We start from the raw sequence: 27,202 nt of genomic DNA, 5'->3' as shown, positions 1-27,202 counted from the left end.
GACCCAGTTTGAGAAGCAATGAGCTATGAAGTGGAAAGCGCGGCACACCTGCAGACATGGCAGCAAGCTGAGGGTGGAGCCCACAGCCATGTCTGAGGGGCTCGAGAAGGGAATCGGTCCCATCCGAATCCTGGGGACCCTCTTCTTCCCATTGGCCCTGACTTCGTCTACACCTGGGAAGGAGGTGGAGGGGCCCACTCCCTACAAGTTCCTTGGAGGTGTACCTTTAAAACTGCATCAGCAGTGCCCTCAGTCGGGGACAGAGCAGCTATGACCTGGCCCGTGGAGTTAGTTCACCATCACCAACTCCAGATGATCAGGAACTTCACACTTTAAAAAAAAAATTACACTTTAAAAAATTTTATTACAAAGCTTCTTTTAAAAAATGCTCAGCACGTTAACGCAAACTGGAATGACAAACGTTAGGTGACAGTTTGGGGCAAAGGCTGTGCCTTGCTATTTAAAAAAAAAAGGGGTACATCAATGACCATTTTAACAACTGGCATAAAATCCCACTAATTGGCTAATAAAAACAGATACAAATACAGAACATTTAAAGTAATAACAATTCAAGTGCTGGGCTTTTTACAAGAAGGGGTGAGAAGGAAAGAAATGAAAATTCACTGCAAACTGGACTACTGAAAGTATCTGTTAAGGTTTACCATAAAAAAAACAAACGAGATCCGAAGAAAAATAAAATGGAATAGCACTGCCGACTGCGACCAGCAGAGTGGACGTGGCCACTTACTGGACAAGATGTTGCCCAAAAAACAGTGGCTTCTTTTCAGTCCCTTTTTATTTCCAACTTTTTCAGATCTTTGAATTTTACTTAAAAGCTCATAGCTAGCAAAATATACAAGAAAATTAAAACTAAAAAGTGTAAAAAAAATATTCAAGTTTAAAAAAAAAAGGAAGCAAACTTGATCCTTTTGCGCTGTTAAATAAAAGCTTCAGGAGAAAGGCAGAGAAGGGAAAGTGAAGACGGAGACATTGAGGGAACTCGGCCACACGGTCCCGCGGGGACGCTGACGGCCGGCCGCGCTGGCTGCTGGCTCCAGGTGCTCGAGGCCCATGGGGGCAGCCAAGTCACCATCCTCGCCAAGAGGTGACAGGTATGGATGCAAGAGGCTCTGGGAAGTGCACGGCGGACACGCGGGGAGGAGAGTGGCTCAGCTGACCCAGGGCCTGCTGGCATTCTCATGTGCTGCTGAATTTTCTTTTAAAAAACTTTTTACACTTTATTTTGGATGTTGGCTCTTGCAGTAGATGAAAGGGGTTCGGCAGTGATTGTCTCTGTGGATCAGTGTCTCTAGCGGTGACCTCAGGGTGAAGGTGGTGCCAGTTCTCCTCTGGGGTCGGCTGGGCAGGCCGTGGAGACAGTCTGGGTTTCAACAAGCTTCCATCTCCAGGAGGGGTCCCGGGGCCGCCGCCTTGGCTTTGCACGTTGGGAATGAGCTTCGTTTTCCACCTCAGGAAGGAACACAGGAGATGCTGTTAATGAGACTCTGTCTAAGGCCTGGACAAGACTTTCACCTCTACTGAACACAGTGCATGACTTAGGATCTCTGCGTGGAATGAATCCACTCTGCTGACTTGGCGATGGCTACACAAACTGCCCCATGGTAGCCCCGTAGCCCCAGACTACGTGAGAGGTAAGTGTATTTTACTGAAATATTTATTTTAGTTCCACGTACGTATATACATGTATAGGTTATAATGTGAAATACACTTTTAAAAAAAATCCATTTACTACATTGGATCACGGACAAACATGAACTGTGGCGGGCAATGGCCACATAAGGGGAAGAGTTGTTCTCTAAAGTGTTTGGGTATTCTGTGCACTGTGGGGATCGGCTGTGTGATTGTCCTACACAGGACTCACCCCTGCTCCCATCAGCCCTTGCAGGCACACGCCCACCGCCAGCCCCTGCGACCGGCATGTGCTCCGTCCACCACTCAGTCCATTGTACATAGGCCTCTCCAGTCTCACTGCAGACTTACAGTCCTCTTGTTTTTTTCTTCCCGATAACTAAGAGCGCTAATGTTAGCCTTGGTTTGTACACTTGACAAGTGTTTGAGTAACTGTTGTTTGATATTGCTGATGATAATGACTTTCACAAAGGATCCCCAAATCCTAAAATGAGATTTTTTAAAGCAACTAAAAATAAAATATAAACGCTGTACCAGGATGAGACAAAGATGCAGGGAAAGTGAAAGCATGCCAAAGTTTGGTTCCTTCACCCGGGAAGGAACCTGGGGGGGCCACCCGGGTCAGACGACCTGGGTCCCTGGCCATCACAGATGAATCCCCATATTTGTGTTTGTGCTGTCCTTGTTACCAGAAGAAGTTTTCTTCAAAAAATTAATTCTAATAGTGAATTTCTTGATGCTTTTTGAGTGGAGAGAGACTTAGAGGAGAAATAGAAGGAAGCTTTGAAATAGTTTCATAATGAAAACTGAACTTGGCGTGGGAGGTTGCAGTCTGTCAACCGCTGTTCATGGAAGGAGGGTGCTCCATGGAGCGGGGACTGGGAGGGCAGGCGAGGCCAGCGCCTGAGGTGCAGGCCTGTGAGCCTGGTGCGCGGTGAGCCTGGGGAACACTAGCTGCTCCTGGGATGACCGGCCTCAAAAGGACTCATCGAAATTGCGCAGAAACTATCTGTATATCTAGGTAGTTACTGAAAATAGAAAGCAGCAACCAAACAGAGGGCAGTTAGCCACAGAGTGCTGTCCACTGAGGACAATGTCAATGCCTGTCCTCCTGCCAAACGCCCCTTTCCCATGTGACAGGAAAACACTGCCGCCTTGTGGTTTTCTAATGTGTGCTGACGGCCTGCAGCCCTGGGCGGCCGGAGACCAATTCCAGCATGACAGCAGGGCTGCATCTGGGAATGGCTGAAGGCATTTCCCCAAACCTGAATAGGATACATTAAATTGATTGTGGCTGCCAGACAGCTAAAGGGCATCTTAATCTATATGTCATTGCCTCCTACTGGCCAAACACCTGAACAGCCGTAGGCTAATTCTTCCATTTCTGACAATGGACTCTGTACTAAACCCTGACCCTTTGAAGTGTACATCTCTGCTTCGCCTCAGGACAAATTGTGTTAATAAAAAGCATGGGGTCCTGGGACGAGGAGACCTAAGACCTGAGATCTTAGAACTTAGCTCCTTTAGCTAAGCTCCTCTGACCCCCAAATGCCTTTCAAAATTATGTTTCATCTCCAGACTCCTACTTAATCTACGCACAGCCTTCTCCAGATTGCTGAACCCTTCTTGATGCTGCAATAAGAACCCCGGCACTGGGCCAGGCTCGTGCAGCGGCAGATGAGCCGGCCTCAGATCATCTACAGGCTGAAGGAGACACACTGTCCCTCTGTTGGGATCTGTCCGTCATCCCAGCCACAGTCTGACTATGAGGTCATGAGGTCAAGACCTCCACGGCCCTGCGGTGGCCCTCCTCCTTGAGCAGGGCTGGACACCTGCCAGTCTGTAGCACCCCCACTTCGGCTCTCTGAGGCGCCCTTTCCCCTCTGACCTCACCCCAATGGGCCGCCTCCTCTCCTCCTGAGCTGAGCACAGCACGAACACAAGTGTCAGGACAAGCTTGGCCGTCCGGGGGGCCGTCCACCACAGAGGTCACATGCACTTCCCGAAGGAATGTCGGCATCTGACGAAGCCGTTTCTTCCCCAGGTAGCCACACGCTTCCCCGCCGCTGATTCATTCTGCGTCCTCCCTCAATTCCTCTGGGAAAGCTGGCTTCAGAGTCCTCTGTACAACGGACAAAAAGCAGCTCGCCCCCACCGGGACACTTTCCTAACAGTGGCACAAACATTAAATACATGGGCAGAGAAACTGCCTCAGCTCTCAGGTATGGCGGTCCGAACCTGGTTGCTCCTGTAAACACGGGGTTGTCAGGGCAGACCAAGTCTTACCTCCAAGTGGGACCAATGGGGGCTGGCAGGGTTGCTTCACTGATATAACACTGGTCAAATCAAGAGTCTTTTCAAGAAACCACAGGCATGGCGCCGGGAGACTAGAGACTTCCCACATCTAAGGCTCCACTGGGGGCTGGGCCAGGCCAGGCGAGCCCGGCGCAGCCCAACCCACCAGTGAAATCTGTGCAATCAAAGCCGCAATTAGACGCCCGCTTCAAAGGGAGCCAGGAGCCCTCTGTGTGTGTCAGAGCTCAGGCTCCTCCAGCGGGAGTCACTCCCGAGGGTGGCCCTCTGGACAGTGGATTCCCAGCAGGCACAAGGCGACCGCCGCCCCCAGCTGAAACCCATGTTCTCTCTCCTGGACCAAACACCAGTCTTGACAAAATATCCTACTAACCAGATGGAACCAGAAGCCCAAAGGTTTCAAGATGGAGGGAGAACCAGCACTGACTCTGAAGCGTTAGAGCTTTCTAGGTTTGACTCAGAAGTGAAGAGAAAGGGCGTCATTCCTGCTCCATCAGCTCTGACAGGAGAGTCTACAAAGCTGATGCTTTGCCAGCCCACATCTGCGGGCTCCGCAGCCCGGCCCCCTTCCCCAGGGAGGACGCATGTGAGAGGGACGCGCTCCTCCGTGGGGCAGCGGAGCGGGGCTGTAGGAATATGAGGAGACCTCCCCCAGCCCCTTGGTGTCATGCAGTATCATGTCCTTGCTCAGAAATGGTGAAGAAGGTTCAAAGATTGGAATAAAAAAAACCCTTCCTTCCTCCTCCACCCAAATGTGACTCGAAAGAAACAGGAACTGCAAATATTCTAAAGTTATGGCATGAAATCCGAGGAGAGGTGCCTGTGAGGTGAACAGAGGCAGGTTTTAATTGCGAAGTTTGCCTTACAGCAGCACACTGCACACCTCACGCCAACTGTCGAAGTTTCAGCCCTGCCGCAGGGCAAACTGACAAAAGCCTGTGATTTCAGGGCGTGAACTCCCGCCTTGCGCAATGTCATGTATGTCAGGCGAGACGTGCCTCCTTCCAGAGCAGGAAGCAAGCATGACGGAGCTAGTCCGGCCGTTGTTTCAGAGGAGGCTGAGGCATACGGTCATCAAGGGGCAGATCCCAGGTGACGCCCGAGAGAACCCAGGCCTCCTGGCTCCCTGTGGGTCACAGCCTTGCTGATTCCGAGGAGGCCTTGTCTGCAAGAAGCTGGTGAGGGGGAAGGAAAAGCAATGTCTGCCAAGCACGGGTGTGCCAGGCCCTGGCAAGTACTTGACATGTACAGTGTCATGTAATCATCACTTACAGATACGGAAATGGGGGCTGAGTGAGGTTAAGCAACATGCCTGAGGTCACCCTCAACAGGTGGCAGGATTAGCTTTTGAGCCCTGAGCATATGTTCTCTCCACCACACCTTTCTCCTCAGTCTGTCAAAAAGAACAAAGCAGCTTCCTGCAGCGCACGGACAGCTTTGGCAGAACCGCCCCCCTCACCTGGCTGTCCGTGAACCTGGCAGCTTCAGTTCCAAAGAACACAGCTGAAGGCGAGAGCGTGGCAGAGCCTCAAGCTGTCCCGTGCTGGCAAGTTCACCCCCACAAACAGCACATACCGCCCTTCCTCATCAGAGCAACCGCCACGCGCCAACTGGGCCCCATGTACTTTTCATTTATGTATTATTTAAATAAGCTTCGTCTTCTCATTCCAGATCCACATAATGTCAGAAGGCGCATATTACTGTCCAAGAGGGGTAGAGTCTCAGGCAGAAAAGGAGGGCACAAAATATTGTAAAGATCAGATTTTAAAACAATTTTTTTTAATCCTCGCCCAAGGATCTGTTTATTTTTAAATTGATTGTTAGAGAGAGAGGAAGAGGGTGAGAGAGAGACATGGATGTGAGAGAGAACTTGGATCGGTTGCTTCTTGCATGCAACCTGACTGGGGATCGAACCTGCAACCTAGGTATGTGCCCTGACAGAGAATCAAGCCCACGACCGTTTGGTGTACCAGAAGACACTCCAGCCAACTGAGCCACCGGCCAGGGCAAGAGCAGAGTTTTAAAAATCCAACATGACGGGTCATTTAAGAATATTGGCCAACAGCACCAATTCTTCATTAGCATGTACTATATATGTCACATCTGTGCACTGTGGAATAATGATAGGAGGTATTAAGAAATATTTAATTTCCACGTATTCTGTTGAAGAAGGCAAAGTTACACCCAAAAGAGTTAACCATTACATGCTTTGTTAACTTAAATAAAAGGCAAACCTAGAGTTCTCTGGGAAATCCCCTTATTCAGAAGGGCTGATTTCCTTTATAAATCCAGATGGCTCAGTGAGAAAAGCATTCTGATTAAAAAGAAATGTGTCCAGAATACTTTTTTTCTATCAACTATTCTGTGCATTGATCTTTATTCAATTTCATGAACAATACCAAGTATTACGTGTCTTACGAGGGTTGAACAATCCTCACACTTCTCTCCCTCCTATATTTAATGGCACGTGATCAACATTGAGAGCCAAGGGTCTGGTTCCCCATTTCTGTTGCCCACGGCAACTCGCACACAATGCCAGCTCTTTTGGCCAGGAAAGAAGGAAGAGGGATTGATGGCAAGGACACCACAGTACAGCCAAGATTTCAAAGGCTTTCACCAGGTGGGCGACCGACCCCCCCCCCCCAGTGTCTTCCCTAACACATGGCTGTCCAGATAAAACCGCCCTGTCTGCTGAGCTAACAGGCCAGGCCGCAGTGACTACAGAGCTGCAGTGCACACCTGTGGGCTGCTGCCTTGCGCTCCTCTCATGCCCACTCCTCACCCTCAGGCTAGAGCAGTGAGCCTGACAGCACCTGTACAGCATGCCCTCCTCCTCTGGCCACAGCTGATGACGGGTTGGGCAGAAGTCTGTCTGAGCGCGCTGGGCCAACCAGAGCCCCTTCTCTGGGGTTGGAAAGAATCGCCATCCCTTTGGGAGACTGAGATGGTAACAACACCTAAGCTTGGGAGTTCTGGCCTGAGGATCAAAGAACTCAGGAAGTCAGTCTGCAGGAGGGAGAATGGAGCAATTGTCGGGGGGGGGGGGGGGGGGCGCGGACGTAAGAGGCAGGAAGAACCTTTGGACAGCTTTCCCAGGCCACCCACCCTCTAGTCCTCTCCTCAGCCCAACTGTCTGGCTTCCACGAGATGCTCCTGTTCCTTAAAATAGATTTCCTGCCCTGCTCACGCTAGCATGGGTTCTTGTGCTCCTTGTGATCTCGAGGCGCCCGCAGCAGCGCGCAGAAAGCATCCTGCAGAAGGGGCAGGATCTGAACACCCGCAGTCCACATACGGTGTGGCCCAGCCAGTGCCCCCAGGCAGCCGTCTCTATTTAAGACGGTGTGACCAGGCCTGCCCTTACTTGCAGATGTCACTTTCCTTATTGAATGTTCTCACCACGGAGTCCCTAATAAGGAACATTGTAGTCAAGTGTCAGCTGGGACAAGTTTAGCAGGGATTGTGGGCAAACAAGAGGAGGGAAGGCACAGGCAGGCCACCATCTCAGACAGGAGCATGCCCAGGGCAGGGGCTGAGCGTGAGCCTCTCCAGGCCACCGAGACCTCCACTTCCTGCTCAGAGTAAACCGTCGGTCCTGACAAGGCAAAGGACACGCTACCAGGATCCGAGCGCTGAGGAAATGGCAGAGGTGCCCCTGGGCAAGGCCTCCATTTGAAGAACCAGGCAGGAGGAAAAGGTGCACACGTTTTCCCAGGACACGCTGACTCGGGCCCACGGCAGCCACGCAGCACCACTGATCTTTATTCAATTTCATGAACAATCAGCCCAGCTGGTGTCGCTCAATGGTTGAGCTTCCCTTTCCAAAAGCCCTCAACGCCCGTGTCCCCTGCTCAGTGCCTGACACACTCAGTGCCTAAGTGTATATTGAAATATTCCCTCTAATTAATTTTCTTTCCATGTGCACTAGTCTGAAATAAACGTTTTTCTCAACAAGACCACTGAAAATATCTAGTCCACTCCCTGACTCCAGGGCAGGGTACTCCCGGCTTCAGGCCAGGGTCCTGAGAGACCCAGGCTCCAGTCCTATCACCTGCCCTGAGGATGTCTCTGTTCCACTCTGTAGTCAGGCTGCTCTGTAGGGAGGCCTCACAGGACCCAGGGACCCCGGATTCCCCGTCCCTAACCACCTCGCCAGGCTCGCAAATACCACCATCAAACAGAAAGCTAGAACAATTTTCTTAAACATATAAATCCAAGCACTGCACAAACAGCTATTGCATTCTATACTATACTAGAAACTACCTCCCCTACATACCTCTTGGCTCCAGAAAAATAAAGGTTAAAGTAAAAACACTTGAATTTTTCAGGTTAGCGAGTATACACGATAAAGCCGAAAGCAGGTGTGTCTGTACCGAGCGCCTGTGTGCATCTGTGTCTGCATTGAACCGGAGGTTTTTTGCTTTTTTAGAGATAGCATGTTTCTACTTTTAAACTAGTTCTTTGAGGTTATATAATCAAAGAAAATACATCAAAATATCACTAGAATATGTTCTCAGTCTATATAATTTAAGATGGTGGGCTTTTTTTTTTTTTTTTTTTTGGTATTTGTTCTGCTAAAGTTACTAACCACGTTGTGAAGTTACATTTTTAAATTAGTAAACTCAGAATGATAATCCTCTCTAAAAAGATTCTAATTCTTGGCTTCTTTAATTCCGCATGAATCTTGATTAGCTCAGGAAAGGAAATTCAGTCTTTGAGGATAATCTCTGACTTCTGACAAACTCTTGAGATGTTACATGTTCCAAATCAAACATGAACCAAAACACTGGAAGCTCACAGCAACTTGATCCCTGTTCTAGCAAACCCAAGAATTCCCTCATGACAGAGCAGCTCAAGTGCTGCCTCTTCTAGGAAGCCTTCCCTGATTTCACTCTGATTTACGTACTTCCTGTTCTCTTTATGCTTACATAATGCACTGCATGCGCCTCCTTCCTAGCACAAAGCATATTATTTTCTAATTACCCATTTGTACATCTGCATCTTCTTAAACTGGGAGCACGCCAGGAAGGGACAGGGCCCAGTTAGCAAGCAACACCCCCCCCCCCCCCCCGCCCCACTGCCTAATGCAGTTCTTGCAGGAGTCCTCCTCACTGTATATTTGCAGAGAATAAACAAACGATTAGCCCAGCTGGTGTAGCTCAATGGTTGAGTGTTGACCTATGAACCAGGAGGTCCCGGTTTGATTCCCGGTCAGGGCACATGCCCGGGTTGCAGGCTAGATCCTCAGTGTGGGGTGTGCAGGAGGCAGCCGATCAACAATTCTCTCTCATCGTCGATGTTTCTCTCTCCCTCTCCCCTTCCTCTCTGAAATCAATAAAAATATATTTTAAAAAGGAAACAACAAAAAACACACAAATGATTGGCATTCATGATACTTGCCTTCTAGTTGGGCCTGAGGAGAACGTGTGCAGTCTCATCCCCTGTGGCCCTGCGCTCCCAGCATTCCCACAGCCCAAAAGCTAAGGATGAACTGGGCTTTCATGAAAGACCCACAGCTTGGGAATCACTCCAACCTAGAAGAATGGCTCTTACAGATCCCACTGCTAATTGTCCTGGAAGCTGTGGCAAGGTATAGCGACGGGTGAACGCCAGTTCTGTGTTTCAGCACGATTTCACCAGAGTAAACACTCTTCTCCTAAGACCCGAAGTGGAAGCACATGGGAAACGGGGACACAGCTGGGGGCACAGGAACTGCTTAATCGCCAGGTTTTATCTAGGTCTGCATGAGGCGACTGCAGTGGCATTTCCCATCAGGAAAAGAGGAAGCTTTAAATGAAACCTATCTTTTGAAGAGTAGAAACACAAGCTTCCAGAGGGCTTTTTGGTTCGCTGAAGAGAGCCTCTTCCTTATTCGCAGGGCATTTTCCTTTGAGTTGATGGTTCCATACTAGTCATGAGAGTCTCTAGCGTTTGAGCAACAGACATGGATGAAAGATTTTCTTTAAGGACAGCAAACAGTGTTACGTTTCACTGAGTACATAAGAGAAATAAACCACCTCAAAAAAATACCTTCCAGCCCAGCCGGTGTGGCTCAGTGGTTGAGCACTGACCTGGTTGATTCCAGGTTGGGCGCATGCTGGAGTTGCAAGCTCAATCCCCAATAGGGGGTATGTAGGAGGCAGCCGATCAATGATCCTCTCTTATTGATGTTTCTATCTTTCTCTTCCTCTCCTTTCCTCTTTGAAATCAATTAAAAATAAAACACACACACACACACACACACACACACAAAACTCTTCCTGTTGGAGTCAGGACATCTCCCCTGCCTGGGCTCTGTGCTCCATCAGCTTTACCTGACTATAGAGAGGAGCAGCAGGACTTAGCTAATACTCCGTTACTTCCCTGCAGAACTGAAGACCAGCCGTGGGAGCTTTCACATCGCACTACCCGCATGATTGACTCTAATCACGTGTTTTATCTGTCTTCGGTTTGTATCTAAGGTGAAGCCAGCACTAGCATGACTCAAGACTGTCAGATGGAGCCACTTGATCATGTCAGCGGAGAATCAAACCCATAGAAGCAGAGCATCCAGGCCCTGGCCTGGGGAGAAGGGGGTAGGGAGGGCGACCTATGCAGGAACAGAACACAGCCACTGTGGGTACAAGTCATCCGAGATCACACAGGTGTGTAATGGTTACAAACCACCCAGGCACAGAATGCAGACTGCAGGCTAGTGAATATAAAAGAGACCCGAGTCTCTCTGACAACACTGGGAGGCAGTGCAGACCACGGGGAGCAAAGCAGACGAGGAAGCTGGTCGGAGCCCTCTCAGTCCTGCCACGCGAGGAGCCAGAGGCACACTGATTGGAAATGACCCGCCCCAGGCCCCACAGCTTACCCAGGGGTGACGTGAGGGGCCGGGGCCTCACTCCTAGTCCAAGTTCCTCCTGCGACACAAGGCTCTCTTTCCTTGCCTTTCCTTGTTTTGCCACTGCTCTATTTCAAACCGTACACACAACACCCTCCATTTCTCAGGGGTAACAAGTGGGTGTCCCCAAGTGTTACATCCTCAGAAAGACCCTTTCTGAGCAGCCAGCCTGAAGCAGACACCAAGCCCAATCCCCGCTTCCTTTTGATTACAGCGCATATACTTCCCCATTCATTCTTCACCAACCACCCGACAACGCAGCAGTACGAGCACTGTGAGAGCAGGGGGCTCCCGCGCCTCCTCCAGCACTCTACTGCCAGGTCTCGCGCAGCCTGGCTTCCGCTGGGTGCTCAGTGCCTGCTGAATGATGACGAAACACGTCAACTACTACACCTATCACAGTTCCTGAGTTCCTAACACAGAGAGAAGGTGGGGGAAGAGCAGAGATACTATTCATAATTTACTGAAATCTTTATGAATGCAAGTCTTAGCTCCTTTCTGCTCTCTCTCTATATATTTATTTATATTTATATATGTATATTTTTTTTATTGATTTCAGAGAGGAAGGGAGAAGGAGACAGAGATAGAAACATCAATGATGAGAGAGAATCATTGATAAGCTGCCTCCTGCACTCCCCCTACTGGGGATCGAGGCCACAACCCAGGCATGTGCCCTTCACTAGAATCGAACCCGGGACCCTTCAGTCCACTGGCTGATGCTCTATCCACCGAGCCAAACCAGCTAGGGCTGCTCAGTAATTCTTATCAAGGGACCACCAGTGCAGCTCTCCGAAGCAGGACAGTGAGGGGACAGTGACTTCAAAGGCTGAAGGACGGCCCAGCGGCCAGGGGAGCCCCACCGTCTGGAGCCCCACAAGCAGCTGGTGGGAATTTTGGCTGGAAGAGGGTGGGGGCCACTTTATTTTGTTTTCTTCTGAGACAGGTTAGAGAGGACACCTTAACTTTAGAAAAAAGTGACAAGAAAGCACAATGATAGTTATGACTTATTTTTTTTTTAAAGTTGTTTGGGATACACTCATTCTAGGACACAAACTCTGCTTAATCTTCTAATGGAAAATACTAGGTAATGTTAATCAATAAGGACACAAAACCAAATACAAACTCTGAAATATAGTAATACATTTTCCATGGTTTTTAACAGAAACAGCATTAGAGATTTTGATGCAAATAGAAGGTGGAGCGAGTCTGTGAAGGTCAGTCCTCAGCACACTGCACTTTGGAGGATCTCCCCTTTGGGGGAAGAGCACAGAAGGAAAGACTGCTGTCCAGACCTGCGTCAGTACTTAAAAAGAGTGCAAAAAATCCCACACAAGCTTGTGTGTGTGATGGTTACTAGAATTACTTCTATTATGATGCCATGAGCTTCTGGAGGCAGGGCTGGTGATTAAGTCATCTTTCTGATCCTTGCTCCTCATCACCAAGTGGGGAGGCCTCAGAATAGGTCCTAGGATCATAGCTGTCAGGCTGAATTAAAGATGAGCATCTGTGACATTTTTTGGATTCTTTGTTTGGACACCTAGATGAAGGAATGGCCCTCTTTTCACTCAGAGAAAAGGCTGCCTCTCTGCATTAGTTTAGAAGAGTTGTGTTTTAAATGATTTTGAGAGAGATTGAGAGAGATTTGTTGTTCTATTCATTTATGCATTCATTGGTTGATTCTTATATGTGCCCTGACTGGGGATTGAACCCACAACCTTCCTAGGTGGGGACAATGCTCTAACCAACTGAGCTACCTGGCCAGGGTTAGAAGACTTTTGATATCACAGAACTACGGTGATGGGACTCTGAAGAACCTGGGAATCTGAGTAAGATCAGGGAGTTGCACAGAGGAGAGAGCACCTGAGTCGGGCCTCCGTGAGGGTGGAGGAGGAAGGCAAGCACCTGTGGCACAGAAACAACTGCAGGTGGCAAGTGTTACCATCCCCATTTCATAGATGAGGAGAACGAAGATGAAAAAGCTGAAGTAGAGCCCTGGCCGGGTGGCCCAGCTGGTTGGAGCATCATCCCATGCACCAAAAGATTGCAGGTTCAATTCCTGGTCAGGGCACATACATAGGTTTCAGGTTCAATCCCCAGTCAGGGCACATTCAGGAGGCAGCCAACCAATATTTCTCTCTCACATTGATGTGTGTGTCTCTCCCTCCCTTCCTCTCTCTCAAAAATCAATAAAAAAACATACCGTTTGGTGAGGTTAAAAAAAAAGCTGAAATAGATTGCCCAGGCAAAAGGTGGATTTAAAATTCAGATCTACTTGGTTCCCAAACCTCTGCTGGCTCCTTTGGGAAACTCCATTGACATCTCCGCATCAAAATGTAGTTCTAAAGACTAAGTAGGAGTCACCTGGTTCTAGTCAAGAGCCAAATGGTCTGCAGGCCAGCGCTCCACTCAGGCACCCGGCCCTCCAAGCACAAGGCAGTGTGTGCAGCAGCCGCACCCACCTGGGAACCGCTAGTAATTCTGCCTGGCCTGAGCACAGGACTCATAAGACAGGCGGGAGGGCAGGAGGGGCGGGGAGCGAGCGGCTGAAGGCTGCACTCTGAGGAGAGGGGAGAGGTGGGGCGGCACTAAGTGGTTTGCTCTTGATCCTACGGGCGGTGAAAAGCACCGACTGTTTTCGTCGGGAAGTGACATAATCAGTCTGTGTTTGAGCAAATTCCTCTGGAAACTGGCAGGAAAATGGCCCAAAGGCTACTGCAATAATCCGATGGAAAGTCTGTGCCCCGAGCTGGGCTGTGGCAGTGGCGAGTGAGAGAGGAAAGCCAGACAGACCCAAGAGACAGAACGGACAGCACCTGGATGTGGCTGCTGGAGAGTCAGCAGAACCCAAGGTGGCTCCTTCGAGAAGAACTGGCCCTGGGAGAAAATGCGGACACACTACGTTTTGAAAAGCTCAGCAAAGACCAAGTCAGTGTACAAGGCAGGTTCCCTGGGCTGGTGGTTATGTGGTCAAAAATAATTTTAGAGCAAAAAGAAATGAAATGAGTATTACTTGCAAATAGTAGAGGGAGATCTAGCAATGGTTACCAATAAAGAAAACTCTTGGTAGCAGAATACAGTTAATCAAGTACGTAGTCCCCATGACAGGTTTAAATAAGTAAATAAGTAAGTAAGTAAGTAAAGAAAGCACATCTTTCTCACGAGAAACAAATGGTAACTTTTAAGTATCTGTGTGTCATCTCAATTGACAGGAAGCCCTGGGGAGCAGAGGGAGCTGAGCTGCGACAGAGCGGCCCGGCTCCTCACCCAGCCCCGGGTGCGGAGAAAGACCGCATTTTGCTTGCTGGTTTGTTTGTTTTTTAAGGAGGCAGATCTGCCACTCCGAGTGAGGAATGGCTGAGAAGAGAGTCAGGGAAAAGGGGATGGAGGAAGATTAAAGGGGCAAAGCAGGAAGAAGGGGAGAGAGGAACGCATACTATATTGCAAATACATAGCCGGTATAAAAACCATCAGATTCTTTTTAAAGCGCTAATTTGATTTTGGTGGAGTTTCCTCTTTAAAGGAGCAATGCTGAGTGAGCAAGGAGATTCGCAAGCAAGTGCCTCTGTTTATAACGAATGTCAGCAGTAGGACCAGAGAGTCGTTCTTACCATGTTTCAGATGTAGGCAGCTGTCATTCTTGGACCTGTACCTGCAGAAAATTGTGTCTTTAACAAATTTTTATTGACGAGGTTTTTGAACATTCCAAATACGTAGTAGCTACAACATCAAGTGGACCTGTTTGCTTTACTCTTTATGGTTCTTATACCAGCCATTTTTATTTGTGCAGTACAGGTGACCTTACTTTTAATGAAAGAAAAAGGGGAAATAAATAGGACCTCACTGATGGATGCCTTGAATTAATGTGTAGGAAAGATAAACCCTAGCACCATGTTTCATATTTTTAAATAACCTAAACCACAAAAAAGATTCTCAAGGGGATATAAGGTAGCATATTATAGAATCATCATAAAAATTTTTACTGTAAAGAGTTCTGCAAATAGAAGAACAGAAGTATTAATAAAACAAAGAGGACATAGACATCAGAAGCAAAAACAAAGCACAACAACCAACCACAGTTAACCAGGATTCCAGGGGACAGGGTGGGGAAAGGAGTTTTTAGATGTACCTAAACACAAAGTCACATTGAAAAGAAAGGTCTCTTAAAACATTTTTAAAGAATTTCAGGAGGAAAAGCAAAGTGGAAGTATTACAAGATACAGATGCAAACTACTTTAAAGGTGTTTGTCAGAAGCGTGAGGATTGACTGAAAAGTCACAGGGTGCCTACCTGATGTGGATTCCTGTAGTTTCTCTCTCTTCCTCTTCTTTTTCTTACCCTGGAAGAAGACAGGCACAGTGTCATGTGATAAACTGTACTGAGAACACATGGGTGAATGGGACACAAAAATACAGATGGGCAGTCAACGAAGAGCTACAGATGCCTCATATTCATTCATTCTCATTCTCTCTCTTTCTCCCCATCCCCCCTCAAATCAATAAACATATCCTTGGCTGAAGAGAAAATATGTATAAAATCACATTAACAATAAAAAATAAAACTATAAGATCATCTTGAATATACTGTGTGAAGACATGAAACCATGTGTTTATACACATCAAGATAGTTTTTCTTCATGCCACAGGGCCTGACTGTTGAAGCCATAAGACTTTGGAAAGCTGACTGAAACTATCCTCACAAACACTAAGGCAACCAGCGGGAACCGGACCGGTGTGAGTGATCACCGAATAACTCGGTCTCTAAGGTTACTGAGTGCGCTGGGAGGGGAGCGACAGAGGGAGAGCATGCTTCTCACAGGCACCCCCATCGCCCTTTCAGATGGTTTTCACAAGATGCTGCAAGGCTGTTTCATGTCTGGAACGGACTTCCTCACTTTCTCCTCTCCCTCCCATCTGTCCTTTAACACTCATCTCAAGTGTCATCTCTTCCAGGAACTGCCTCTCACGCACCCGACCCCTCCCTCAGCCGGAGCTCACCGCCACAGCCATACCTAACTCACCACAGAGGCTGTGCGGGGCCAGCGCTTCTCTAGAACAGGTGACTGCAGCCTCTGTGAAATAGCCTAGGCCAGCGGTCGCCAACCTTTCGGACCTCACGGACCAACGCGGACCACCAGTTGGCGACCACTGACCTAGCCTACATTTCAAGGACAAGTGGGTGTTTCAAGAGAACCTACAGTTACAGTAAACAAAAAGAGCTACATAGTTTGGATGGCTTAATGTCAACCTATACAAAAAAACAAAATTCATGGGTGGTAAGCATAAAAATATTTTTCATAAAATTATATCTAATGCTGAGGCTATTAAGCACTACATTTAAAAGCTCTAATAAATATTTAGCTGATCTCACCTAAGAAAATACGTGCACTGTTGCTGATTTATGAAAACCTCAGTTATAAAAGCTATAAAAACACACTGAAGTTATGAAATCTGTGATGCCATAGAATAATAGGGCATTATAATAGTAAATCATTGAACTATATTTAATATGATCTCAGGAGGATCAGAATAGCATTCTGACACTAAAAGCTAAGCTACAATAAGGATAGTCTTGTTTAGACTATTCTCATACTGTTATTTTAAGAATACCTTTAGCTAAAGTGCTATCACTTGATTGACTTCTGTTGGCCTTAGTAATTAATAGACTTATTTTGATTTATGGTAAAAATTGTATGTAACAAAGCTGGCTTTCCCCTTTATCCAGGACAATCCTAAAATCAAGTTTTGCAAAAACAATTTCCTTTAGAAACTGTGCAGAGGAAAATCTTTCACGGTAAATTCACATGACACTGGCTGCCTTTAAAACGTTCTTCCCATCTCTCCATATGGACAGAAGAAGAGAGAGCAAGAGGGAGAGAACGTTTCCTTTATCTCTTCTAACAAGTAAAAAGTCACTTCTCTACTTAAGGGTCAGAGCCAGAAACTTCAAAGACATTCAAGATGCAATGCTCATTCAATCTATACAGCTTCATAGCACAGCACAGCCCTCCCCTGGGCCAGAGAGGGAAGGCCAGCTGCCCCCTCAGGCAAACTGCATCCAGGAGATGCAGGGCAGGGTGAGGACACTTCTGAAACCCTTTGGGCGGGAAGCTGATTCCCACTTAAAAGGCATGGCAAAGGCTCTGCCCAGAAGATGCTAATTATAATTACCAGCCGGGAACAGAAGCCCAGTGCAGGGGAGAAAACTCTTCAACTCAAGCAGTCTTCTTTCTTAAGGAGGCGCTGGGAGACTGAGCCTGATGAGTGTATGGGCTTAAAAAAATCTTTTTTGCCATCATTTCAATGATAAATAAGGTCTTTTAATTTTTTTTTTGTATGGAAGAAAACATAAGATGTTTTTTAATTTATTTAAAAAGTTTCATTTAAAAAACTGATTAGCACTTATAGCCAAAAGACATTGTGACAGCTCAAAGCTTTCAAAATGTGATGATACATTATGAAGTCCATTAACTTCCAAAAATAGGACATAGCACCAGCATTAGCCACACTGTGAAACACCTCCTTCACGAAAGCCCTGGGAAGAGAGGATGAGTGACAGCAGAGGGCCTGGGTACGCCGCGGGCCTTACATAATTGTCTCTCGCCGACCAGCCGGGATACAGCTGCATATGAAGCTGCCTCTCCTTCCGCGCTAGTTCATAATACTTCGCCTGCTCTTCGCGGGAGAGGGCGTGCCACTGAAACAAAGGGGGGGGGGGGGGGAGACAAACTGAAGTGAGCAAAATAGACACAGTAGTACAGAGTTCATGTTTTCAACACCGAGGAACGAAAACATTAAGCCCTTAAACATCGATTTATTTGTAAATGGCAGAAGACCCAGCGCTGCAGACATCCCGCTGGAGTCTGGTGGCTGGAGACAAACTCAAAACCTTGGTCTCTCTGTTCTGTTCTCTGATATCACAGGAAACACATCAAAGTCAACCCAAGTACCCAAAGTAACAGGATCTGTCACCCCCCCCCCTTTCGCTTTTCCAATACAAATTAAAAAGAACTTTCACTGCTGAACCTCAACGCCCAATTTAGCCCTTTACAGAGTTCGTAGCATATTCTGATATCTGAGCCTAAGTACCACTTATTTATGCAAAACGTGATAACTTCCAGATGTCTTTCCCACAGATACATCCTCACTTCGCACGGGCACTCTCCCACTGTCATATGAAGAGCCTGAAACCTTCATCATATGATCCTGTCCGTAGAGCAAGACGTCAAAAGTCAGTCTGGCCCACCCCTTCACCCTCTCCTCACACGTACATAAACGCTGATTGTCTCCAGGGAGAACACTGGTAACATTGTACAATCAATCACACATGCACACCTCATGGTGCTGGGTTTTCGCTTCCTTCTGATGGAAAGAAGGAGCATTATCCAAGTTTACTTTGCCGTCTAGATTTGAGGCAATAGTACCTACTTTGGAGAATACAGTAGCTGAAACCCTGCAAACTTCCCGTTTCCCTTTCACATCACGGATATATACGTACATGGCAAAATAGCTTATGTAGGGCAAGGCATCCCTTTTGGGATTTTAAGTGGTTTTTATTTGCACACTGCTCTGCATATATTTGCCCATAACTTGCCCTAGGCCCCCAGTAGGCGGTTGCAAATATTTTCCCTACTTCCTCAGTGCCTGGATCTGTCAGCAGAACCTTCCAGGAGACTGACTGAGCTTTGGGGGACCCCCACTGTCCTGAGGTGATGGCACGGAGGCGGCAGCTGCAGGAGCAGACCTAAGTCCACGGGCACACCTGCGTACGCCCACTCTGGATCAGCCCAGCCTCCACGCCTGCTCTCCCAGCTCCCGGGGGTAGGCAGCTTCCTAGTTCACTCCTTCCATGCAAGGCTAGGCCAGTCTTTCTCATTCATGTCCACCCTGAATATTGACTTTAATTCCCCTGTTCTTGGAAAAAGAAAAGACAGGATTGGGGAGAGGAAGGAGCGAGAGAGGCTGATGAGAAAGTCCTCAGGAGGAAGCGATGTCTCAGTCCTCAGCACGGGACGGCCCCTGCAGGCAGGCTAGGAAGCTTTCCTGGGGAAAACAGAAACAGCCGCTGCTCTTGTCTGTCAAGAGAAGCCCATCTCAGGAGGAGCACTGACGCCCCTCCTGCCACATCCCACCCACCACTCCAGCCTCCAGCAGGTCAACTAAGCCCATGTCCTTTGAAATCCCCTTAAAAGCCAGGGCCGCTGTGTTGGACAGGGTAGATGATTTATTTTTTAATTGCTGTAGAGTGTAGAGTGTAAAGTTAAGAAGCAGGACACACAGCAGGACTTGGCCTGAACCTAAAGCAGGTAATATGCTTTTCTTAAAAATAACTGGGGGAGGGGACACAAGGAAGCAAACAAATAAACAAACAAACAAACACCTGGCAGTTACCTGAGACCCAGTGCACTGTACTAGCAGAGTAAACACGCTGAGTCAAGAGGCGCCTAGGAAGAGGCCTGGGTCAGCCCTGGCAGCTTAGATCAGGCAAGAAAAGTCACGTGGCACCTGCCAAGGGGCAGTGTTCCCAAACCTGAGACACTACGCTGTCCTGGTGAGAGCCCTCCACAGGGGGAGGCAAACAAACTGAGCACAAGGGAGGAGGGCAGCCTTGATTGTTTTCTTCTGTGCTGTTGTGTGTTTGTTTTTTGAGAAAAGACTAATCATTAATATTTACACACTTCTGGCATTAAGTAACTGTGACTGGCAGGAGGCAAAGTGTTACCACAGAAGAACACAAAAGGAGGCAAAAAGGGACAAAGTTGCAAAAGAAGTCTTACCTTGTAAATTTGTTTATTCATTTGACAAATAATCTCTCTCTAATGCTACCATAACATATCAATATAATTTTATAGAACTTATGGCAGCTTTATAACTTGCTGAAAAAGCCTGAATTAAGTTTTATAAAACAATTTCCCCAAGTTTGGGAAGTTGGGTCTTTTACTCAAGCAACCAGGTATTTTTCACTTCAAGCTGAAAACAGGGTTGACAAAAAACCCAAGCTAACAAAACTGAGCAAACTGCAAGGAGAAAAAGCAGGTCACAAATTAAACCATTTATTTGCGTTTTTTAGTTCCTTTTAGTTTCCTGATATTTCTAATGCTCAAAGTCTACTCACAATGAAAGAGCATTCACCAGAGAAAAGCGGGAGGTCAAATAATGGTATTAAAATTTTGCACTGAAACAAAATAAAGTCTAATACAAACTAGAAAGATGATCTTTCTTTACTGGAACTTCTGAAACACACCCGACGAAAAATGCTTTTCTATTGCTTTTGCTTACTGAAAAACTGTGTTAATTTTTAAAAAAATTAAATTTCATTGTCAAGATTTCACCAAGTTGTTGAGAAAATACCCACTTAACTTAAAGAAATTTATATAGTTCAAAATTTTAAAATCCTGACAATACATTTGTAATAAATGGAATTCCCTTTAATAGACTGGAAGGTCTAAAAAAAAGTGTATCTTAAAGTTAGATTTGTGTTATTATTTATAATAATAAGGAAACTGATTAATTCCTGCGCATGAACATTTCTACTCTAGAGAGACAATAAAATGTATGAAAACCCAAAGATAAAATGCTCAGGGATGAACTTAAGCTCCCTTTTAAGAATGATAATCATCCCAGTGTAAAACGTCACCGATGGTAAAGCCGGGGACTCTAGGCAGGATCAGGGGCTGCTCTGGCAGAGGGGATTCATGAAAGGGGAGAAAACCTGATCTTAATCAGAGAGCTCAGAAACTATAAATAGAAACAGGTGTGCAAATCAAACACAGAGAGAGACCCCAAATGAGAACCATCCCTTAGGACACATGCTCTGACCTGGGGATGGTTAAGGGAGCTGAGAAAGTAGCAATTGTGGGAAACGTGCATGAAAAATAGGAAGCACGCCGCCATAGCACAGCCCTCCCCAGTCTCCGGAGCAGGAAAAGAATCCCTGCTGGAGGGACAGGGGACCTTTAACTCAAAAAAGGAAAACAAAACTACACAAAAAAGTACACAACCAAACAAAGAGTTTTACAGAAGATGAAAGAAGAACAACTCCTCTTTTCCTCTGATTTCTTCTTTTGAAGGGTCAGGGGAAATGGTCATCAGTCTTTAAGCTTTTAAGGTGAAATTCTTCAGAGATGATGGAAATCACTCATCGGCTTGGGAAATCATTGTAATTGCTGTTATTCAGTGTTTAAGGGTCCACAGGACATATAGAGTATTGTACACTGGGCACCAAAAAGCTACAGTCTGTCACTGCACCCTGACCCTGAAACCCTGGTGTCTTGCAGGTTGGAAATAGCTGCATTTATTTTTATTTTTATTTTTTGCCATCCAACAGGAATCAATGCAAGAAAGCCTGCTCCTCTCTCCCTAAAATCTCCTGAATGCTTTCTCTTATGAATGCTAAAATGTATTAGGTTTGTAGCAAACATGGTAAAAATGATAATCGATAACAGATAAAACGTGGTCCTCCAGGTTTCTCAAAGGTTGCTAGACCCCCATCATCGAATGTTCATTTGCAAATCACGAATTTCTTGAGAGGGTTCAAAAACAAAGATACACCTGCATAGTTAGAAGCCACCACACATCTATGAAGAGCATCAACAACTATGATGAAGCATTTTCTAAAAGTATAATGCAATTACAGAGAAAATGTGACTTGAATTTAAATATTCAATTTTTTCCCACCACTCTTCAGATACCTAACTAAAAGCATTTCAATCCAGAGAAAAACTCCCGGAAAAACTGACTAGCCTTTTGCCTGGTGGTTGGATATAAAAATCTCAGTATCTATCCTAGTCTCAGACTAGTGCCTGGTACATAATATGTTCTCAGAAAAAATATCTTAGCATAGGTGACAGAATGATGAAAAAGGGGGGCAATCCAGAAACCTGGCTCATGTACACTTTGAGAATCAGACAGTGATTTTTCTAGAATAAAGATTTCTCTGGCCCATATAAATTCTTCCACTCAAAGCTTCTGAGTAGCACAGATCTGCTTCTACCTTGGAAAAAGTGGCCAGCATCTGCCAGGTTCAAGCAGGTTGTCCCAGGCTTTTCCGTCGCTCCCTATGTGGGATCAATGCTTTCCTGTTTCAGACTGGACTTCACACACGTGGTTAACCCCTACGCATCCCTCAGGTCTCAGCTTAAATACTATTTTCTCAGAGGGGCCCTTCTCCTAGCCCCATTATTCTTTCTCATAGAATCTTATTCTTCATAGTCACAGTATGCGTCACAATTTTAATTATACATGTATCAGGTAATTAGCTGCCTAATATCTGTATCCTGTCACAAAACTTTGAACTCCATGAAGACAAGAACCATATCTATTTTATTCAGCAATTATTGTCTCATTGCCTGGCACACACAAGACAACAAGTTCTTGTTTTAAGAGTGATAACAGGAGAAACAGCCTAGGTGGTTGATAATGCATCATAGCATTTAATCCTCGGAAAAGCTATCACCTCAGCTGGTTCTCCTGATTACTTCCCAGAGTGGCTGGTGATGGCCCCGGTGCACCCGATGACCACCTCCCGTGCAAGTGCATTTGGGCAGGTTCTAAGGAAGCAGCCCCCGCATCCCACAACACGGAGCTGCCATCGCACTACTTACCCTCCTGCCTAGGATCTGGTTGATGGCTGCACTTTCTTTCAGAGTACACTCGGCCACCACGTTTGCTCTCATTTCTTTCATGTATAACATAAAAGCGTTCAGAGGCTTCTTAATGTGAGGCCTTTTGGGCTCCTGCTCCTTTCTCTGTTCGTGCTGAGGCTTCCTGAAGGGGGACGAGGTGTTGGGGGAGGGGTGGGCAGAAGAAGGAAGAGATGGGTGGACAGTAGCAGAGCATCTGGTTACACAGCAAACTCTACAAGCCTGGAACACCACCAACTGAGAAGAGCAACCCTTAGTGAGGGAGTGCCCTTAGGTTGGAGAAAGTTCCCCTGGAGCAACGGAAGTGTGAGCGCCAAATGGAAATGGGTGTATACCGCTGCCCAGGTTAGCGCCCCAGGCCCAGCTCCTTGGTCACCTCAGGAAAAGCGGAACCTGCAGTGTAAGTGGTCATTCCTCTTTCAGAAGTCAGGCTCTTAACTTCTGGGAGGAGGGCCAAGGGCCACTTTGAGACGCTAATGAAACTTCAGCCTCTAGCCCCCAAACAAATGCTTGTTGGCTTTGCCCATATCGGAGGGCATTTATGGACTATCTCGTGCTTCCTGCCACCCCATCCTCCCAGTCTGCAAATTCCTCTTCAAGGAATTTGCTGTAACAGCCTGATACAATCCTGGGTGTGGGTCGCCCCTTTCCCTGGACTTCTATGCTTTTAAAGCCTCAAAACGGGAAAACTGCATCCTGGGCGGGCACTGGACTCCCCAGTCCTTTTCAGGTATCATCGGGGGCTGGCTCCCCAACAATCAGAACCAGTTGAAATCGGGCAGTCAGTGGCTGCACAGCTCAAGATTACCCAGTGCCCGTGCTCTGAAGATTACTCCATCTCGGTGAGGCTCCCTTGATCTACTGAGGTCTGTGCTCCTTTCCAATGCCAGAATCAAAGTTAGTTGGTAATGAGAATCAAGCCCACTAAAATCCACAGGAAGCTGAGCTAACTGATTTCCACAATAAAGAGAGGGGAAGGTGCGACTGGGAGGAAGAAACTGTTTACCGGGCAGCATCCTCAGGCACTCCCAGCGGAGCCCGCGCACACTTACACGTGCATCAGGTCCCCGTCAGTGTGGGGGTGCTCCTGCTTGACCTGAGGCGTCACAATAGCTGGATGAGGGATGCCAGTTGTGTGGGGACCCGGAGGGCCAGGAATCATGTGATGGGAAAACCTAGAGGAGGAAAGAGAAGAAACAATCCGCACTAGAGGCCACGGCAGCAAAAGCTAGATGGCGTTTTGCAACAACCCACCAACTGCTATTGGCAGTTGCACACAGGAGTACTACCTATAAATGGCAACAGGCTGACAATTTCTTTCCTTTCTGTGTTCAGGTGGAAAATATTTATAATTATTCCATGTGTAACAACTTTCTCCCCCCAAACTAAGAGTAGAATCTGGCATTTTTCCTGGGACAGCTCTAGGCCATAGGATTAAAAAGAAATTGAGTCATTTTACTTGCAAAGCAGTTTTCAAATAATTTTATTAAGAAGAATTTTATTGGAAATATAACAAGTAAGATTTAGCTTTTCAAAGGTTTTTAAATGAAAGCTAGAGAAATCACATTTAAAAAACTCTGCCGATGTTCCCAACCAAACCATCACAATACAAGTCTTCTCACATTGCTGGCTTCTTTACTAATTCTAGGAGAGAACAATTGAGAAAATCAGGGACAGGAAGATTTTTTCAGTCCCCAATTTAATAAGGTTGCCCTTGTCATCCAGAGTAATTTTCTACACAGAAAGAATGTTTAAGAGATCTCACCTTTGGAAAACTGGTAACATAATGGAGGGAAGGGTTTAATCAAAGGGAAGAACACATACAGTTCTACATCAAGGCAAAAACTACACACGCTAAACAAAGGCTTTTCCCCGAGTATGCTTGCAGAGTGTAAAAACATCTTAAAATATCCACCACCATCCAACACAAAGGAGGGAAACTGCCATGCAAGACAAATAAAATAAATAAAGGCTACTTTCAACAAGCACGTTGGATAAAGTTGCGTCTGCTTTAGAAATCTTTGCTTTTTAAACTGTTTTAAAGTAAACAATTCAGCAAGGACAACATTCCAGGTCTTTCATCACAGCCGGTACAATGTACTCCTTCATCTGGGAAGGAAAGAAGGAACTCTGCTTGGATATGTAATATTTCAGAAACAATTTTTTTTTTTTTTTAAATTAAGGCGGCATGGTAAAAACACAAATAGTTGATCAAATAATAATGCTTTGCTAAATGCACCATTTGCAAAAATACATGCTGCCTGGGAGAAACTCCTGTCATCAGATAGTTCTTACAGTGTTAAGAAGTGTAAAAATATATTTGGGGGGGGGTGTGTGGGGGGAAGGATATTAATTTCATCACCTTCCAACGAGCTGGATTTACAATTTGTTTGTAAAAATAATGTTTTTTCAAAAAGCTGAAATTCACCACACAAACTGCGAATTTCATTCATACCTACGTAAAAAGTAAAGATTCATGACCAGTGACGAGCCCAAAAGCTTGACTTCGGCACGACAACGCTCCCTGGGGAAAGCGACACGGAACACAGATGCCGCACCACACGGTGCGTACATCAAGCACAGGCACAGAAGCCATCCTGTCCAGAAGCAAGCGTCCCGCAGGGCCTGATTCGCACACTAGGGCCCGCCCTGCGCCAGGCTGAGCGAGGGCTCTTCTGACAGCCGTGGTCCAGGAGGCTCTGGACTATCTGGGCATTTTCAAGCACTGTCACATTAAACGGATACAACTTTCCTCAGAGAAAGTCAAGGATGGAACTCAAACCAAACCAGTCTTTATCTCCCCCCCTTACCACACCCCCAGCGTATTGTGAATAAAACAAGCGTGGGTTGTCCACTTTCGGGACATTTCACATCCGGCTGCCGGGTGGCATCGGGGTCTTCTGGAGGCACAGTCTCCCGCGTGGCCGAGTGCCTCCCCCTGGCGGGTGTGGCTGGTGCTGGCTGTTGGGGCGCAGAGTAAGGCTCCTACCCAGGAATCTCTGGGACACCTAGTGTGGGAGCCAGGCACACTGCGCAGACAGACGCGGGGCTGAGCTACGCACACCCTCCTAGCCAACCGACCAGAGGCAAGCAGAGGCGCACAAGATGCAAGCGCAGAAGAGCAGCTCGTCCTGGGTGCCCAGTTTCCACCTCTACCTACCTGGACATGGAAGTGTCGACTGACAGTGAGGATGGGTAGGGTTGCCTGAATCCTCCCGTGATGGGATATACAGGCTGACCTTGCCTGAGGTCACAGAAGAAAGGAGCCCATCAATGACAAAACATGAGTAACCAACCAGCAGTCAGAGTTTGATGAGGAGAGAAGAGGGAGGCATTCATATAGGAATTTTATTACAGACCATGGCATTTCTTCAGTTATCCAACTGCTTCCCTTCCTTACCCTCCACCCAATAAAGTATCTTTTGCCTTGAAGAAAAGCTCCCACCTTCAACGTGAAAAACAAACTAGTCCATGAATTACCTGTCTTTTATCCCTTCCCCTCTTCCAACCCCATTCATGCTTTGAACAAAGTGGGCATGTGACAAATGCTTATTAACTATAACAGAAACCTGAGGATGGTGAAATAATCCTTTCAGAGAATGTTAGTGGATTCTCTATCAGAATCTTTGACAATTTTAGGAAAAAGAAGAAAGAAATACAACTTCACATTTACATAAAAATGAATAAGTATTTTAAAGCACCTGCACTTCTCCCCCCTCCCCCACCCGCTGGAGAGCAATTCACTGGAATTATCTTCCCGCACTCTGACAAGTCCATCTCTCCCAGTTTTCCCACATCTCACACTTTCCACTTACACAGTCTGTATTTCCAGCTGCCACTGACACAAGGCAGCACAGGATCATTGCCCCTAAGTAGCTACATTCTGACAGAATGACTGTGTAGGACTGACCATGTACACATAATCAATTCAATGCAAGCAGTTATTGATGAGAGGGCTAGTACTACAGAGTAAGTGGGAATTTCCATGGCAGGATAACCCCTTCTTGCTGAAGAAGAGATAATGTAAGGATGCCAAGGTAGGGAGACAGGGCAATGACCTAGGGGCTCGAGGGACAGAGAACCCGCTGAAGAAAGGAGAGAAAGCTTTTGCCAAAGTTGGAGCACTGTTTGCATGGAGTGCTGTGGGGAGGGCAGGAATGGAGAAGGGATGGAGTGGGAGCGGGGACAGTTGTGTGCTCACAATGAAATGATAAACATAAGCTACACTATAGAAAAAAAAATCCTTCTTCCTAAGATATATTTTCTTTCCTTTACCTTTACAATTTAGAAAACTTTCAAGGCAGCAGTTAAGGATTTTTTATAAATAACAAAGAGCAATTGAATTCTGGAAAATAAAAAGCCCAAACATTAGGGGTTTTTTTGCTTTTCTGAACTCAAGCTGGAACTTACATTAAATTTCAAAAGATGTTTTTGTATTTTTAAATTTCTCCCTGTTTGTCATTTACCTCACTTGCCGTTTATAAGCAAAGATAGTATATAGATATTCAATGTGTCTGTTTTCTTCAAATATATGTTTTCATAAAAAGAAAAACAGAAAAGAAAACCACACCAAGCACTTTGTACAGGCATAGGACATGCCCCAAACCACAAACTGAATCCATAAAACTATAGGCTTCAAAGCAAATGCTACAGTCATTTTCTATACATAGAAGCAAACGGGTTCAATTGATTTCAATGTCTGTATGTTTTTTCAA

The 27,202-nt window shown here is 46.5% G+C and overlaps 1 protein-coding gene across 5 annotated transcripts in view; it reads right to left on the bottom strand.

Moving 5' to 3' along the window:
- Positions 1 to 344: 344 nt before the first annotated feature.
- The window catches only part of LEF1 (lymphoid enhancer binding factor 1), a 116,574-nt gene continuing 89,716 nt past the window's right edge, over positions 345 to 27,202 (bottom strand). Inside the window, exons 6-12 of one of the 5 annotated variants that reach the window (XM_036343641.1) lie at positions 25,648 to 25,731; positions 23,540 to 23,662; positions 22,449 to 22,611; positions 17,435 to 17,542; positions 15,137 to 15,185; positions 14,458 to 14,498; positions 345 to 1,468 (exon numbers count right to left, since the gene is read on the bottom strand). In XM_036343641.1, coding sequence (XP_036199534.1) covers positions 14,464 to 14,498; positions 15,137 to 15,185; positions 17,435 to 17,542; positions 22,449 to 22,611; positions 23,540 to 23,662; positions 25,648 to 25,731 — 562 coding nt within the window. In that variant the 3' untranslated portion in view covers positions 345 to 1,468; positions 14,458 to 14,463. Of the gene's footprint in view, positions 1,469 to 9,052; positions 9,885 to 14,457; positions 14,499 to 15,136; positions 15,186 to 17,434; positions 17,543 to 22,448; positions 22,612 to 23,539; positions 23,663 to 25,647; positions 25,732 to 27,202 lie in introns of those variants that run through there. The other 4 variants (XM_036343650.1, XM_036343632.1, XM_036343668.1 and 1 more) reach the window with 4 other exon arrangements.

The sequence above is a fragment of the Myotis myotis genome, unplaced genomic scaffold (genome assembly GCF_014108235.1).
Source record: "Myotis myotis isolate mMyoMyo1 unplaced genomic scaffold, mMyoMyo1.p scaffold_m19_p_1, whole genome shotgun sequence".
NCBI lineage: Eukaryota > Metazoa > Chordata > Mammalia > Chiroptera > Vespertilionidae > Myotis > Myotis myotis.
Note: the sequence above shows the minus strand (reverse complement) of the source record. Positions and strands in the feature narration are given on the sequence as shown.